Source organism: Herpailurus yagouaroundi, unplaced genomic scaffold, assembly GCF_014898765.1.
Source record: "Herpailurus yagouaroundi ecotype Mexico unplaced genomic scaffold, PumYag 187, whole genome shotgun sequence".
NCBI classification, from domain to species: Eukaryota; Metazoa; Chordata; class Mammalia; order Carnivora; family Felidae; genus Herpailurus; species Herpailurus yagouaroundi.
This window is the reverse complement of record NW_024412418.1, coordinates 2,730,569-2,745,372: the sequence shown is the minus strand read 5'-3', so window position 1 is coordinate 2,745,372 and position 14,804 is coordinate 2,730,569. Positions and strand designations below refer to the sequence as shown.

Below are 14,804 nucleotides of genomic sequence, written 5' to 3'. Positions count from 1 at the left end.
TCTTCCCCGGTAGAAACTTAATACGTAATGGTTAAAATTAAGGAAAAAAAAAAATCAATGTATGGTAATAGAAGTATATTCCTTAAAATACACAAGTACAAAACAGAAGAAAAAAAGCTGAAAACATTTGGAGACGATAGCTGGATCTGGGGGTGGAGAAAGGAAAAGCAAGGGATTGATCTTTTTCAGTATTATCCTTAATGTAATATTTGAGCCTTTTTTTTTTTTTCGAGGGGGGTGTGGGGCGCAGGTGAGCAAGGGGCAGAGAAAATCCCAGGATGGGCAGAGTCAGGGGGTGGAGAGAGAGCTAGAGAGAAAGAGAGAGAGAGAAGCGGGGCTCACCCAAAGGGGCGCTCGAGCTCACCTGATGTGTGGGACTGGAACTCACCAACCATGAGATCATGACCTAAGCTGAAGTCAGATACTTAACTAAGCCACGCAGGCGCTCCGATATTTGAGGTTTTGCATTAGTATTTCTTTGATTTAAAAAACCAATTTAGTGGCGCCTGGGTGGCTCAGTCTGTTAAGCGCCCCACTTCAGCTCATGTCAGGATCTCAGGCTGAGTTCGAGCCCCGCCTGGGGCTCTGTGCTGACAGCTCGGAACCTGGAGCCTGCTTCCGATTCAGTGTCTCTCTCTCTCTGCCCCTCCCCCGCTCACACTCTGTGTCTCTCTCCAAAATAAACAAACATTAAAAAAAATTTTTTAAACCAATTCAAACAGAATTTATAAATGCTGGGGAAAGGCGGGGAAGGACGGCATAGAGTACTGAAACAGGCGCTTGCTGCCAGCGGCCGGAACCACGACGACCACAACCGACCAAGGAAGAGCAATACCTTCCGCCCCGAACACCTCTCCGCAGTGCGAGCAGAAGAAGTGCTCCGGATGCCAGGTCTGGTTCATTGCCGTCAGCACTTTCTGGAAAAGGAGCACACACAGACGTCAGAGGGCTGCAACTCTATCACCCACGAGCCCCGGCAGGAGAAGGAGGATGACTCACGTCCAGGATGGGAGCAGCGCAGTAAGCACAGCGCGGGGAGAAAAGGTGGTGGTAGTCCTTGGGGCAGTAGGCCAAGCCACTGCGCTCGAAGAAGGGACTGCAGCCAATCTCCTCTTTGCAGTGAGCGCAGACGAAGTGCTCCGGGTGCCACGCTTGCCCCAGAGCATGGATCGCCTGGGGAGGAAATGAAGTTGGGCCACCGTGAGACTGCAGCCAGGTGCCCTAGGGTGCCCTAGGTTGCACAGCTCTGAACAGCACTTGGCGCACGGTATTTCCTGTAAACGGTGCCCCCCTGGGGTTACGCAACACAGAGGCCTAGACCCAGGTCCCACCTACGGGGTCTGTTGCCCCTGCATTATGGAGAGCCAGAGGGTGCCCAGTTTCCTGACCAATCTTGCTGATAAAAGTCTGTTAGCTGTTGGTTGCCGCTACACAGCTCCGGAGGGTGGGGGAACCAAAATCGAGCACAGCAGTGACAGACAGGGATGACTACCGTGGCCTGGAAGGGATCCCTGGAAGAGGAAAAGGCCAGATGAGGGTTTTTGTTCCTCTGGTCTGAACACCTCATCTCACGCCCCACACCAAAGCCCTTTGCTGTGGGTTTTGGTGAAGGATGACACAGCAGGAGGCTGCGGCCACGATTTGGAGCTGAGTCAGCGGAAATCATAATCAATCAACTTGAGCAGGAAGTTGGCACAGAGGGAGCAGGGGGAGACTCCCTCCCAGGACAGGCAGGACAGAAAAGTGGTTCCGAGTCACACGCGGCAGGGAGGCTCTCCTGGGCTTCAAATCTTACCTCCTCCTCTTTCTAGACCTTGGACATACATGCCAGTTAACATCCCAGAGCCCTTGTTTCCCTCATCTTTCCAAAGGAACAATAATAGAGTGTCCCTTGAAGGGCTGATGTGACCGGTAAATGAGGAAATACTTGCAAAGTGCTTAACTCAGTGCCCGGAGCACTGTAAGGGATGGGTAGTTATTAACTGTTACTAAAATGTCGTAGAATAGAAGGCCATAGAGCAATCTTTGGTGAGGCAGACACAGACACACACAGACAGATGGCTGTAGGACCAACTTCTTGGCCCATCCCACCTTGCCAGCAATCGGCTTCTGACAGGAAGCACAGTGGCCCTTGGGCACTGTGGCAATTCCAAGGTCCTGCAGGTCCTGCTCCAAACCCCCCAGCATTGAGTCCAGGGAGGCTTTCTGATCCTGCTTGTTTGCTAAGTGCTTCTTGCTGGCATCTGCTTTCGCTGCAACCTGGCACCCAGGAGAGAACCACGAAAAGAATCAGTGTCATGTACATTTCCCTTCCTTGGCATCTTCTGCATGACCTGTAAGCTCACCTCTGCTGACGGATCCTTTCTTCCGTACCTAACCTCCCTCCAAGGCACTGGAAGAGTCAACATTGTAACAGCAATAAAAATGCTTTCATCTCCCTTTTATCCTAAACTCCTCAGGCCAGATGAAATAGGAGTAATCATCCTTCATTTGTAAATCTTTTCTGACCGTGGGAAATCGAGTGTACGAAGATGACACTTTTCCTCACTCCTACAATGACCATAGGTCAACAATTAATCATATCTTCTTTTTACCCATTTATTCTGCAATGTTTTTTGAGCACCTAGTTTGTGCTGGTCACAGCCCCAGGCTCTTGGCATAGAGCAATGCCCAAGGCGACCTAGACTCTGCCCACATGGAGTTTATATGCTCTAGGTGATAGACGATAAACAACGAAATAAGTATATGATGTAACATCAGGTAGGGATAAGACCTAAGTTCTACACCCACACAGAAGTAACAGAGGGTGGGACGGTGAGAGAGAATTGATGTAGATGAAGGTGATCAGAGAAGACTGTCTAAGGAAGGTAACATTTGCACAGGTATTTCATGATGTACGGAAGGGCCCAGAAATATTGCTATTCATGGGAAAAGCATTCCAGAAGGAAGGAAGGCCCAGAGGAGGAAAAAAGTTAGGGGAAAAGTCAGAAGGTCAGGGGAGCTGGAGTAGAGGGAGTAAGAGTAAGTGTGGCAGCAGAAGACAATGGACAGAGAGGCGAAGATCACGTTGGGCCCTCATGGTAAACTCAGGTTTTATCCCAAGGGTGATGGAGCCTCTGGAGGAGTTCAAGCATGAGAGTGAAAGAATCTGATCTACAGGATCCCCATGGTAGCTGAGGGAGGGATTAAGTGTAGACAAGCAAGAGTGGAGAGGCACCAGCTAGGAAGGAGATTATCGTTAACAGTTCAAACCAGAAAGAATGACTTGGTCCCGTGTTAGGGGAGAAGGTGGTGAGAAGCTGTCATATGAGACTTGCTGATGGATTGGATTTATTTAAGCAAAACCCCAAGGTAGTTATTATAATCCATTCAAAGGAAAAGCCTCAAATTACAAAAAAAGATGCCCAGCTCGTCCTTCATCACTCCATGTCCTGATTCTGTCTCTCTCTACTCCTTTCCGACCGAGCTACTACCACCATCACCTAATACTTCCTGATCAGGAAACAGGTGCTCTTCCTACGGCCTCCATGGCATCAGATTTGCATGCACTAGACAGACCTTCAAAGCCTCCCATCCGCTGCCCTCACTTTACCTTTCCAATCTCATCTTTCATTAGTCACTAAAAGCCTCCATTGTCTAAGGCCAGCCAGGCTCCCTGCAGTCTCCTGAATATATACGATCTGTTACTGTCTGCCTTCGTATCCTATTTTTACTGCCAGGAATAACTTCACATTATCTCACTAATCCAAAATGCTCATTTCCCTTCAAGAAACTTATCATCTGACAGATTTCCTCCCTCCTCTATTATAGAATGTTACTTAATGTTGAAGAGATTAGTGTTCAAAAGGTTAATGTCTAGAAGGCCCAAAGGGCCATCCCTATTAAGTAGGTAAAAAAACCACAATTGTATATGTATATACATATCCATGCATATATGTCTATCCACACCCACGTCTACTTGCTTATATATTCCAGAACACTTCCGAATGAGGATGTAAGAAACGGGCAGAACTGGATGGCTGGGGACATGGCTGAGAGGGAAATAGCTCACTGCAAACTTTTCCACCTTTGACTTTTGTACAACGTGAATGTATGGCCCATTCAAGAAATGAGCAGATCTCTTTTATTTTTTAATTTTTTTAATATTAAATTTATTGTCAAATTGGTTTCCATACAACACCCAGTTGAGCAGATATTTTTTAAATGTAAATAAACCATGACACATGCTAAATCAATTAGAAAACACAACATAATTAAAACTCCTAGTGTAGATTTTTTTTTTTTTTGTCCTAGTACTTACAGTGGTACAATGAACTGAGGAATGTACCCAGTTTTGAATGTACCCAGGCATGGAAGAAAATTTGTTTCTGATGTTCATTCATCTGTTCCTGTAATGTGTCAGGAACTGTGCAGGCATTGGGAGTCCAAAGGTGAGCCACAAAGATAAGGTTCCTGACCTCCCCAGTCACACACCTTTTTATATACTGCCTTGTCTTAGTCACTTCATGTGGGCATATCGAAGCTTCCAACCAATTTAGAGTGGCTGGATTCTCTACCTTAAGAATTCTAGATGAGGGGTGTCTGGATGGCTCAGTTGGTTAAGCGTCCAACTCCTTGATTTTGGCTCAGGTCATGATCTCTCGGTTCAGGAGTTCGAGCTCCACGTTGGGCTCTATGCTGACAGCATGGAGCCTTCTTGGGATTCTGTCTCCTCTCTCTCTGCCCCTCCCTCCCGCTCATGCTCGCTCACTCTCTCTCTCTTTCAAAAATAAATAAGAATAAAAAGAAAGAAAGAAAGAATTCTAGATATTTCCTTAAATAAATTCTTAATTTTTTTTTAATGTTCATTTACTTTTGAGAAAGAGAGACAGAGTATGAACAGGGGAGGGGCAGAGAGAGAGAGGGAGACAGAATCCGAAGCAGGCTCTGGGCTCTGAGCTGTCAGCACAGAGCCCGACTGCAGGCCTCAGAGTCACAAACTGCAAGATCATGACCTGAGCTGAAGTCTGACACTTAACCAAATGAGCCACCCGGGTGCCCCTTCCCTTAGTAAATTCTTAAAGTCCACTTCTCTGATTCCCATCCCCTGCCAGGCCACATGAGCTCACCACTCACTCTCTACAGGCCAGAAGGAGGTGGCAGATTTTATCAGAATATGGGGCTCAGGACTCCTCCTCCTCTCTACTTTCAAAGCCACACTCTGATCTCCCTGGCTCTGCTGCAGCTTGCCCTCCGTGGTCCCACTCAGGCGGGTCTCTGAAGGTCCTGTCACATTCCATCCAGCCTCAGATGCCTGCACCCTCATAGGCTCATGCCCAACTGGAAGGGCCTCCTCTCTCATCTGTGTCCAAACTGTTTCCATTCTTCAGAGTCCATGCCACACCCCATCCCCACCTCTGATAAAATCTCCTTGACCTCTCTACCTTCCTAACGTTTGCTGTGTATATTTTGATAACCCATCTGTGTTTTATTCTATAAATGTTGCACAGGCTTATGCTTCCCTTTACCAAGCACATTCCACACTCCTTGAGATCAGAGCCCGTATCATATTATCTTTTGTGCCCAGATAATACATCCCACAAAGTTAAATTCACGGTTGAATTAAATTTAGTCTGGGAAAATGAATGACAACTGAGAGTTCCGAAGGGGGATGCGGAGCTGAGGGCCACAGAGATGCACCCAGGAACTATGCTCACCTGGGTTTGCATGTCACACAGATGGGCCATAAGCTCATCCAGCTGGGCAGCTGCTGAGGTTTTAGGAGGCAGCCGTGCTTTGTTTGGCTCTTGGGCCTCACTGTAGAGAGAGAGAAAAAAAAAAACAAATCCTAACACATCAACACTCAGATAAATGTTAAGCCACACATAAAATACCAGAAAATGCAATTTTAATTACTAAACCCTTCAGTGTGAGTAAAACTAGAGAGAGTATTTAAAAAGTAGGTAGTGGGCTAAAAATCTCAACACGGTCTCCCTGCATTTTTGTCTCCGTGTCCTCCTCTGGTCATCTCAAAAGCTGACCATTGTTCTCAAGTCCATGAAGAAATGCTCTGGACATGTAGCTGGCAGGACGTTCTCCCCCAACAGTCAGGTGCAAAGCAGCTTCTAAAAACGGCTTGAAGATACTGGCCCAATATATATTTTTTATTACCATAGCATTCTTTTTTAAATTATAAATTATTACACCTTCTCTCACTTACTGTCAGGCGAAAGACAAACACTAAATAAGAATAAAGAGCAAGCAACAGCAAACTAAGGTCCAAGGGCCAAATTTGGCCATGACTGTTCATTTGCACACTGTTGACTACTGCTTTCTTACACAGTTGGATAGTTCCAACAGAGACCTTGTGGTCTACAAAGCCTAAAATGTTTACTGTCCGCCTTTTACAGAAAAAAGATCACTGATCGAGTTTAGACAATGTACATAATACTGGTTTCACATCCATATAATTGGGAGTAAATTATTGATGAATACAATTTGGACCCAAGAAACTGAATACAGTCTATTCAAATACTTGCCGAGTTGTTAGTAAAATTAACTGTGTACAAGAACACAGAATAAGGCTCAATAAATTCTAAGAAGTAAGTAATACAGACCATATTCTTCTATTGCTTTAATAAAAGTACAGATTAATCATAAGAAATCTACCCACCTAAGAAAAAAATAAAACACCTCCAACAATTCTTGTGATGAAGAAAGAAAATAAACTGAATTTTCAACCTATCTAGAAATCGCAACGGAAGCACGTACACACACACACAAACACCCTTCAGAGTCAAAAGCAGTATGTTATCAAAAGGAAAAAATATAGGGGCACCTGGGTGCCTCGGTTGGCTGAGCTTCCAACTTTTGATTTCCGTTCAGGTCACGATCCCAGGGTTGTGGGATTGCACCCCATGTGTGCTCTGTGCTGAGTGTGAAGCCTGCTTGGGATTCTATCTCCCTCTCTCTGCCCCTCTCCCTCAATCGTGCACTCTCTCTCTCTCTCTCTCTCTCTAAAATAAAATTTAAAATAATTAAAAATAAAAAATAAAAGGAGGGGTGCCTGGGTGGCTCAGTCGGTTGGGCGTCTGACTTCAGCTCAGGTCATGATCTCACGGTTCGTGGGTTCGAGCCCGGTTGTCGGGCTCTGTGCTGACAGCTTGGAGCCTGGAGCCCGCTTCAGATTCTGCGTCTCTCTCTCTCTCTCTCTCTCTCTTTTGTGCTCTGTCTCTATCTGTCTCTCAAAAATAAATAAATGTAAAAAAAAATTTTTAAAGAAATAAAAAGAAAAAGATATAATGGACTGAAGTGCGATATTGAAAAATAAGAAAGACCAGAAACCAATAAACAGAACACCCAACTCAAGAATCTCAAAAAAAAAAAAAAAAAAAAGAAACCCACCAAAACTAAAATAACTAAACAGAAGGAGTAAAAGCATGAATTACTGAAAAAAGAAAACAAACAAAAACTGGGTTTTTTGGAGCACTGTGTAAATTTCCAAGTTCATAGAAAAATATGGAAAATCACCAAATAAGGTCTATAAATATCACAGAAATGCAATACTAGAACCAGACAAAGAGAGAACAGTGTGTGTGTGTAATGTGTGTATGTGGGATGGGGTGGTGGGGGCAGCTTAATAAAGACAGCAGAAATATGTTTTAAAAACATCCTGGCTAGATAGTGTTATGCCAGTCTTTTAAGCATGCTTCAACATTAGAAAAAGGATTAATGTAATTCATTATACTAAAAAATAGAAAAAGCTTTATAAACATATTGATAGGTGCTGAACCACACAATCCACCACCATTCCTGTTGTTGAAGATGGAGGAAAAGAAGTTTTATAACCTGATAAAATACAAGAAATCTATAGTGAACCTTATATTTAATGGTCAAATACTAAACACATTTCTAATTAAGAGAAGAGGAGGACAAGGATCCTACTATCACTGCTGGTCTGCAATATTATTCCAGATTGCATTACCAAATGCATTCAAAAGTAAAAATAAGAGGGGCGCCTGGGTGGCGCAGTCGGTTAAGCGTCCGACTTCAGCCAGGTCACGATCTCGCGGTCCGTGAGTTCGAGCCCCGTGTCGGGCTCTGGGCTGATGGCTCAGAGCCTGGAGCCTGTTTCCGATTCTGTGTCTCCCTCTCTCTCTGCCCCTCCCCCGTTCATGCTCTGTCTCTCTCTGTCCCAAAAATAAATAAACGTTGAAAAAAAAAAATTTTTTTTTTTAAAAAATTCAAAAGTAAAAATAAGAGACATATATTGGAAAGAAAAAGGCAAAGCCTTCTCATTCCTATTTTATTTTTTATTTAAATTTTTTTTAATGTTTATTTATTTTTGAGAGAGAAAGAGAAAGAACACGAGCAGGGGAGGGACAGAGAGAGAGAGACTCAGAATCCGAAGCAGGCTCCAGGCTCTAAGCTGTCAGCACAGAGCCTTACGTGGGGCTCAAACCCATGAATAGTGAGATCATGACCTGAGCTGAAGTTGGATGCTTAACCAACTGAGCCACCCAGGCACCCATTTATTTTCTTTTTTAAATAGGTGATATAATCACTTACCTGGAAAATGTAAGATAAATGATTGGACAACTATTAGTATTGAAAATATCAGGATGGTTACTGGGTACAGGAATACGGTGAAATAATTAGTCTCTTTCCTATAGACAGCAGTAGCCAATTTGAGAGTCCGTTGGGGAAAAAGCACATGTTCACAACACCACCAAAAAAACATATAAAATATTAAAGAATAACTCTAACAAGAACTGTGCAAGGCTTCTGTGAAGAAAAAACACTGGCAGACATACAAGACATGCATAAGTAATGATGCATAATATGATGTCAGTTTCTCCCATTAAACTACAAATTCAATGTAATTCATAAAGAAATCTTAAGAGAATTATTCAAGTTCATTAATAAGCTGATGCTGAGATTCATGGGCCAGAACACTCAAGATAATTTTGTAAAAAGAGGTGAGGAGGGAAGATGTCTCAATAGATGTGCTGTCCGATAAAGTGACAATAAAATGTGTGTGATGTTGGAAAAGAAACAGATCAGCCAACAAATCAGAGGACTGGAGCAGACACAGCCCAGAAACAGACTCCTGAACCATGAGAACTTTGCATATGGTAATTGTGGCCTTTCAAATCCTCAAAAACAAAGTAGTAGACACAAAATGCACGACAGCCTATTGGAACAATAAATTTAGATCTTTAACAAACTTTGCACGTGAGTAAGTTTTAAATGAGTTAAAGACATAAAAACATTTAAACATAAAAGGAGTAAAGGAAAATGGAAGATTTTTTTTATAATTTGGGGTAATGAAGGCTTTCCTAAGAAAGGCATGAAACTGTAAAGTGAAAGCAAAAAAGAAAACAAAACATCAACAGAGCTAATTTCAAAAAAAAATTCAACATACATAAATACTTAAAACATAAATAATATTCAAATATTAAAGTCTGCAAATCAGTAAGACAAGCTAATAGAAAAATGAGCTAAGGATTTTTTAAAAAAGCAAGTTTCAGAAAAGGAAATTTGAATGCTTATTACTGTATAAAGATATGCTGATCTAGATCTTTACCATGCAAATTCAACAGTGAGATTCCAGTTTTTATCCCTTAGCCAAAAATTTGAAAGATTAATAATGTGATTGATAACATTCCTCTCTTAAGGAAAAAAGACTGTCTTTTGGGTACAACATGTCCCACTACTGACCTACTTCCGTTTGAGTATTTAACAATAAGAAAAATGGAGGAGGAAGTGGATGTCTCCCCCTCTGAAGAGAAAAGATTTTGTCTTTTAGGTACAACAGGGCCTCCTGCCAGGCATAATTTTGTTTTTTGTTTTTTGTTTTTTTAACTGAGGAACAAAAATGGTCAAGTAGACAAGTGCTTGATTCAATCCTTAGAGGCTTCCACGGAAGCACAGAGAGGCTCAGCCTCAGGTCACTTTGGGGTCATGACCCCTTCGTCATTGCTGCCACAGGCGTGTGTCTTGTGGGCAAAGGCAGCCAGGCTGTCCGCACATTCTCGGCCCTGTTTCCCAGTGTAGAAGAAATGTAGTTTCTTATGTGGGTCTGTATAATCCTAAAAACCTGTCCACCTCACAGTCGGCGCACACTGGTGCTTATCCAAAACACTTCTTACTGATTTTTACCAAGACTTCTGGTGCCGTATGGAAAGAGAAACCCTTGTTGTGATACCTTAAGAGTAACTGGATCAACAACATAATGTTCTAAATAAGAATGGAAAGGTCAAAAGAGTTGGTGATTCCATCAGTACAGGAAGTGTGCCTAAAAAGAGAGGAAGCTCAAAATGAGAGCTCCTTTGATGGGTCCCCTCACTTCCTGAAGGTGGTAAAAGGGCTTTGCTGTGTCATGGGCAACAGTTTAATTCGTGAGTTAGAGGTTTTAATAATATACAAATACAAGAGGTGTGGTGTTTGTTTTAAAATGTTTGTTTGTTTGTTTGTTTGTTTGTTTGAAGAGAGAGAGAGAGCAGGGGAGGGGCAGAAAGAGAGAGGGGATCCCAAGCAGGCTCTGTGCTGTCAAAAGAATACAGATTCCTCACGTGAGGGGCTTCGTTCGCTGGAATCTTCCCCTACTCATTCCTCTGCGATGTTTTTATGATTGGTGTTTCTCCTTCTTCTTACCAAAATTATTTTTGTTCGTGTATATGTTTCTAAATTATCCTTCATATTGCTTTGATATATAACTACAGTAGAAATACTACTACATGGCTACACATGCCACTAGTATTGAATACAGTCTCAAGGTTGAAAGCAGCGTTTGGTTCATTTAAGCAAGCCAGAGGAAATGGTGGAAGCAGAATGCAGGCATCTAGTTTCTGAGTCTCACGCTCTGTTCACACCTGCGAGCCTTATCAGCTCCGAGTTATACCAGCCTTAGGGATGTGTACCAGGCTATTGCTTATTTACTAGGCCACCTGGATTTCATATCAGTCTCCCATACCGATCGACACAGCAAGTGTCATTCGGTACTGGGGAAAATGTATCAGTCAAGGCCCACTCGGGAAAATACAAGCACTCTGGGAGTAAGCCAAAGGAATTTAATCCAGAAATTTGATTACACAGGTGATGGGATAACTAAAGAGGCAAACAGAAGATACTGAGGTAACACAAAAGATTAGCCACAGCAGAAAGCCATTAAGCAAGGGGGTGGGGAGTTACTAAGAGCCAGAGGCCAAGGTACAAGCTGGAATGGAACCACCGTAGACCTGTCTTGCTCCAGCTGAAGCCAGAAAGGACATGTAACTGCTGACCCCAACACTGTGGAGAGAGATTAGGGGAGGAAATACCCTGAATTTCCCTGCCTTTCACCCTCCAGCGAAAGCCAACTGATCCTGGAGCCTGGAAAACCCAGCCTACAGGGGTCAGCGCCCCCGGAATACAGAGCAGAGCAAGAGAAGAGAAATAGGTCTGAGGGGAAAATGATGTGAGTCTTCTCCATTGGCATGCCATCAATAATTGATCGAAATGCCAGGTACACAGGAAACTGGCTGTTGGTTGTGCTGGTTTTTCTGTTCTATGTTCCTGTTTTCATTAATATTTCTATCAAAGTCTTGGTTTCCTAGATTTTTAAAAAGCAAACATTTACTGAAAGCCTATGTGTGCCAGGCATGGTTTCATTGTTGTTTTGCTTCTTTTTTTTTTTTTTTTTTTTTTTTTTTTTTTATATACAAGAAGGAGGGATAGGGTGGTCTAGGGGGCAACCCACCAGGCAGTCTCCTGGAACTGGAACCAATTGGCAATTACATTAATATAAATTGGCCTTACTCCCATCCAAGTAGAAAGTGTTCTCAGGTGGGAAGTTACAAAAAGACTTCATAGTAACACAGGTCCTTCCCTTATTTGGCATCATGGGTGTGCACTATTGACCGGCTGCGATTCTAGAACCAAATAAGGTATGGTGTGGTACTCTACCAAGCATGAGCCTTTGCTATCTCGTTTCCCTTTTAATTTGTGAAGTCCTTCAATTTGTTTCCCGGAAAGCTGTCTGATTTTTCAAACTGTGAAGCACTACCTGAAGAGAGAATGAGAAAAACAGCCTTTTTCATTTTCTCAGACTGTTGATTCTGCTTTGGTCAGTCGAAATGGTTTAGTAAGTGGATCTGTTTGAATATGTAATGTTTTTAAAAGGAAATCCACCCCCCCTCCACCCCCCGCCCGCCAGCTAAATAAATCTTGAACAACTATAGAAAGAAGAAGTACAGATTCATTAGAAGTATATATTCGTCAGTCTGCTGCGGAGACCCTCTTGTCTCACGTCGACCCTGATCTTAGCTCTGGTTTTGTTGGCGTCTTGCTGAAATTTCTTTAGGTGTTTCCTCTTCCGCGAACTGGAGCGTGATATTTGGAGTAGCCCAGCCGAAACGTGTGGTGACTCGAACGATTTACACCTTTCCAGGTGGTGAAGGAAATAGTGGCTCCCCCTAGCCTGGACGGCCCGTCTAGAAGGCAGGCACCCTAAGAAACTGCCAAGTGAGCTTGGCAGAACTCCACCTCTGCTGAAACACTATGGAAAGGGGAGGAGGGAAGTCGCCGGAGTTCTAATAATGAACGCATGCAAAGCAACTTGTTGTCCAGACCCAGATTGATAACAATCATCTAATATCTTTAATATTTTAAAGTACTGAATAAAAAACATACCTGTAGATATTGGGCTCCTGGATATGGGTCGTATACACGAGCTGTACCTAAGACATATAAGTGACAGAGAAGAAAGCAAACAATGAGTTTCTGCTGGGAGAATGTTGTCACTCATCTGTGCCCAGAATTAGAGGATGTTGTTAGTTTCTAAATAGGACTGATAACTAGCGTATCTCTGAGATTTTCTTTCCCAAGGCAGAGCAAAACCAGCCATCCCACAACAGAAGGCCAAATTCGAAGCAGCCAGCATGTGAACAAGTAACAGCGTCCCCCGCCCTGCCCTAAAAAGCACTGAAATAGAGAAGTTGATCGTACTCAGATAGGAACGATAAAACCGACGAAAAGAATCAGAGCAATTCCTTTACCTAGACAGGATGTTGTCTAGGGGAAGACTATATCATGGCTAATTCTGACATACAAAAAAATAAAATATGTGTGTCTCTAAAGGGTAGTTGACCAGCAACTCGTTTATTTATTGAACAAATACTTATTGGGTGCCTGTCATGTGCCGGGGCCAGGGATGCAGCAATGAAAACAGAAAATGAAATGAACGAACAAAAATTGTCTCCTCTGCCTCTGACATTATGGTGGTGAGAGCAGATAATGAACAAATTAATAAGAAAATAGAATAAATTCAGTAACGTGTGAAACTAATTAGGGGGGAGGGCATGAGAAATGGGAGAAAGATGGCAATGGAAAATATATCTGTCGATCAGGGAAGGACTCACTGAGGAGGCGCCACTTGAGTGAGGACTCACAGAAGGTGAGAGAAGTAAGGAGATTGGGGGGAACCCTGGAGCAGCCATGTAACAGAAAGGCGTCCAGGGCAGCACAGTGAACTGGCAAGACAGGGACAGGGAGTAAAAGGGGCCAGATCAAGCAAGTAGGGTGACCATATAGTGGTTCAAACTGGGATGTTCTTAAAAGCGAAAGAGGGGTAGGTACCAAAAATAACTAATACTATATAACTTTAAAAATATGTATTTCTTGACTAAAAATTGGGTTTTATTATATTGATGGACCTACAAAATAATTCTTTTTTATTAATGTTTATTCTCGAGAGAGAGAGACAGAGATGGAGTGTGAGTGGGGGAGGGGCAGAGAGAGAGGGAGACATAGAATCTGAAGCAGGCTCTGGGCTCCGAGCTGTCATCTCAGAGCCCAACGCGGGGCTTGAACTCACGAACTGTGAGGTCATGACCCGAGCCAAAGTCCGACGCTTAACCAACTGAGCCACCCAGGCGCCCCTACAAAATAATTCTCTTGAAAACTTATTTTCGAAATAAAATTGTCTAGGGGTGCCTGGGTGGCTCAGTCAGTTAAGTGTCCAACTTTTGATTTTGGCTCAGCTCCTGATCTCATGGTTCGTGAGGCTCTGCGTCACAGCAAGGAACCTGCTCGGTATTCTCTCTCTCCTTTTTCTCTGCCTCTCTCTCAAAATAGATAAACTTAAAAAAATAAAATTCTCTAGAATGTTTTTAGATGACATAGCTATAAACATTATTTTTTTTATGTTTATTTATTTTGAGAGAGAGCACAAATGGGGGAGGGGCAGAGAGAGAGGGAGAGAGAGAATCCCAAGCAGGCTCAGCCCTGTCAGCACAGAGACTGATGTGGGGCTCAACCTCACACACCGTGAGATCATGACTTGAGCTCAAATCAAGAGTCAGTCACTCACCTGACTGAGCCACCCAGGCATCTCTAAACATTAAGTTAAAAAAAAAAAAAAAAAAAGCTTGTATATTGATTATTTGAACATTTTTAAACAGCACAGCAAATAATTTTTCTTGATATAGATTCATATACCTTAATTGGTTACCTAGCCATTGTTATCTCTAACACTGTGATGTGGAAATTTTTCTGAAAGATGTCTTTTTTTAAAATATGATCTTATTAGGGCACCCAGGTGACTCAATTAAGTGTCCAACTTTTGATTTTGGTTCAGGAGGTCATGATCTCAAGGTTTGTGAGTTCAAGCCCTGCATTGGGCTCTGTGCTGACAGCATGGAGCCTGCTTCAGATTCTCCCTTCCTCTCTCTCTGCTCCTCCTCTGCTCTCTCTCTCTCTCTCAAAATAAACTAATACATTTTTTTAATAAAATATGATCTTATTATTTTCATATCTTTTAGTATTGCAAACTAGTTAAGGAGCTG

General features: G+C 42.9%; 1 protein-coding gene across 2 annotated transcripts in view; it reads right to left on the bottom strand.

Annotated features, from left to right (window-relative positions):
• Window positions 1–14,804, bottom strand: part of LPXN (leupaxin) — a 41,014-nt gene that overhangs the window by 13,335 nt on the left and 12,875 nt on the right. For both annotated transcript variants that reach the window (XM_040495073.1, XM_040495072.1), the window contains exons 3-7: window positions 12,652–12,698; window positions 5,697–5,796; window positions 2,092–2,259; window positions 1,000–1,173; window positions 836–917 (exon numbers count right to left, since the gene is read on the bottom strand). In XM_040495073.1, the coding sequence (XP_040351007.1) occupies window positions 836–917; window positions 1,000–1,173; window positions 2,092–2,259; window positions 5,697–5,796; window positions 12,652–12,698 (571 nt within the window). The remainder of the gene's footprint in view (window positions 1–835; window positions 918–999; window positions 1,174–2,091; window positions 2,260–5,696; window positions 5,797–12,651; window positions 12,699–14,804) is intronic.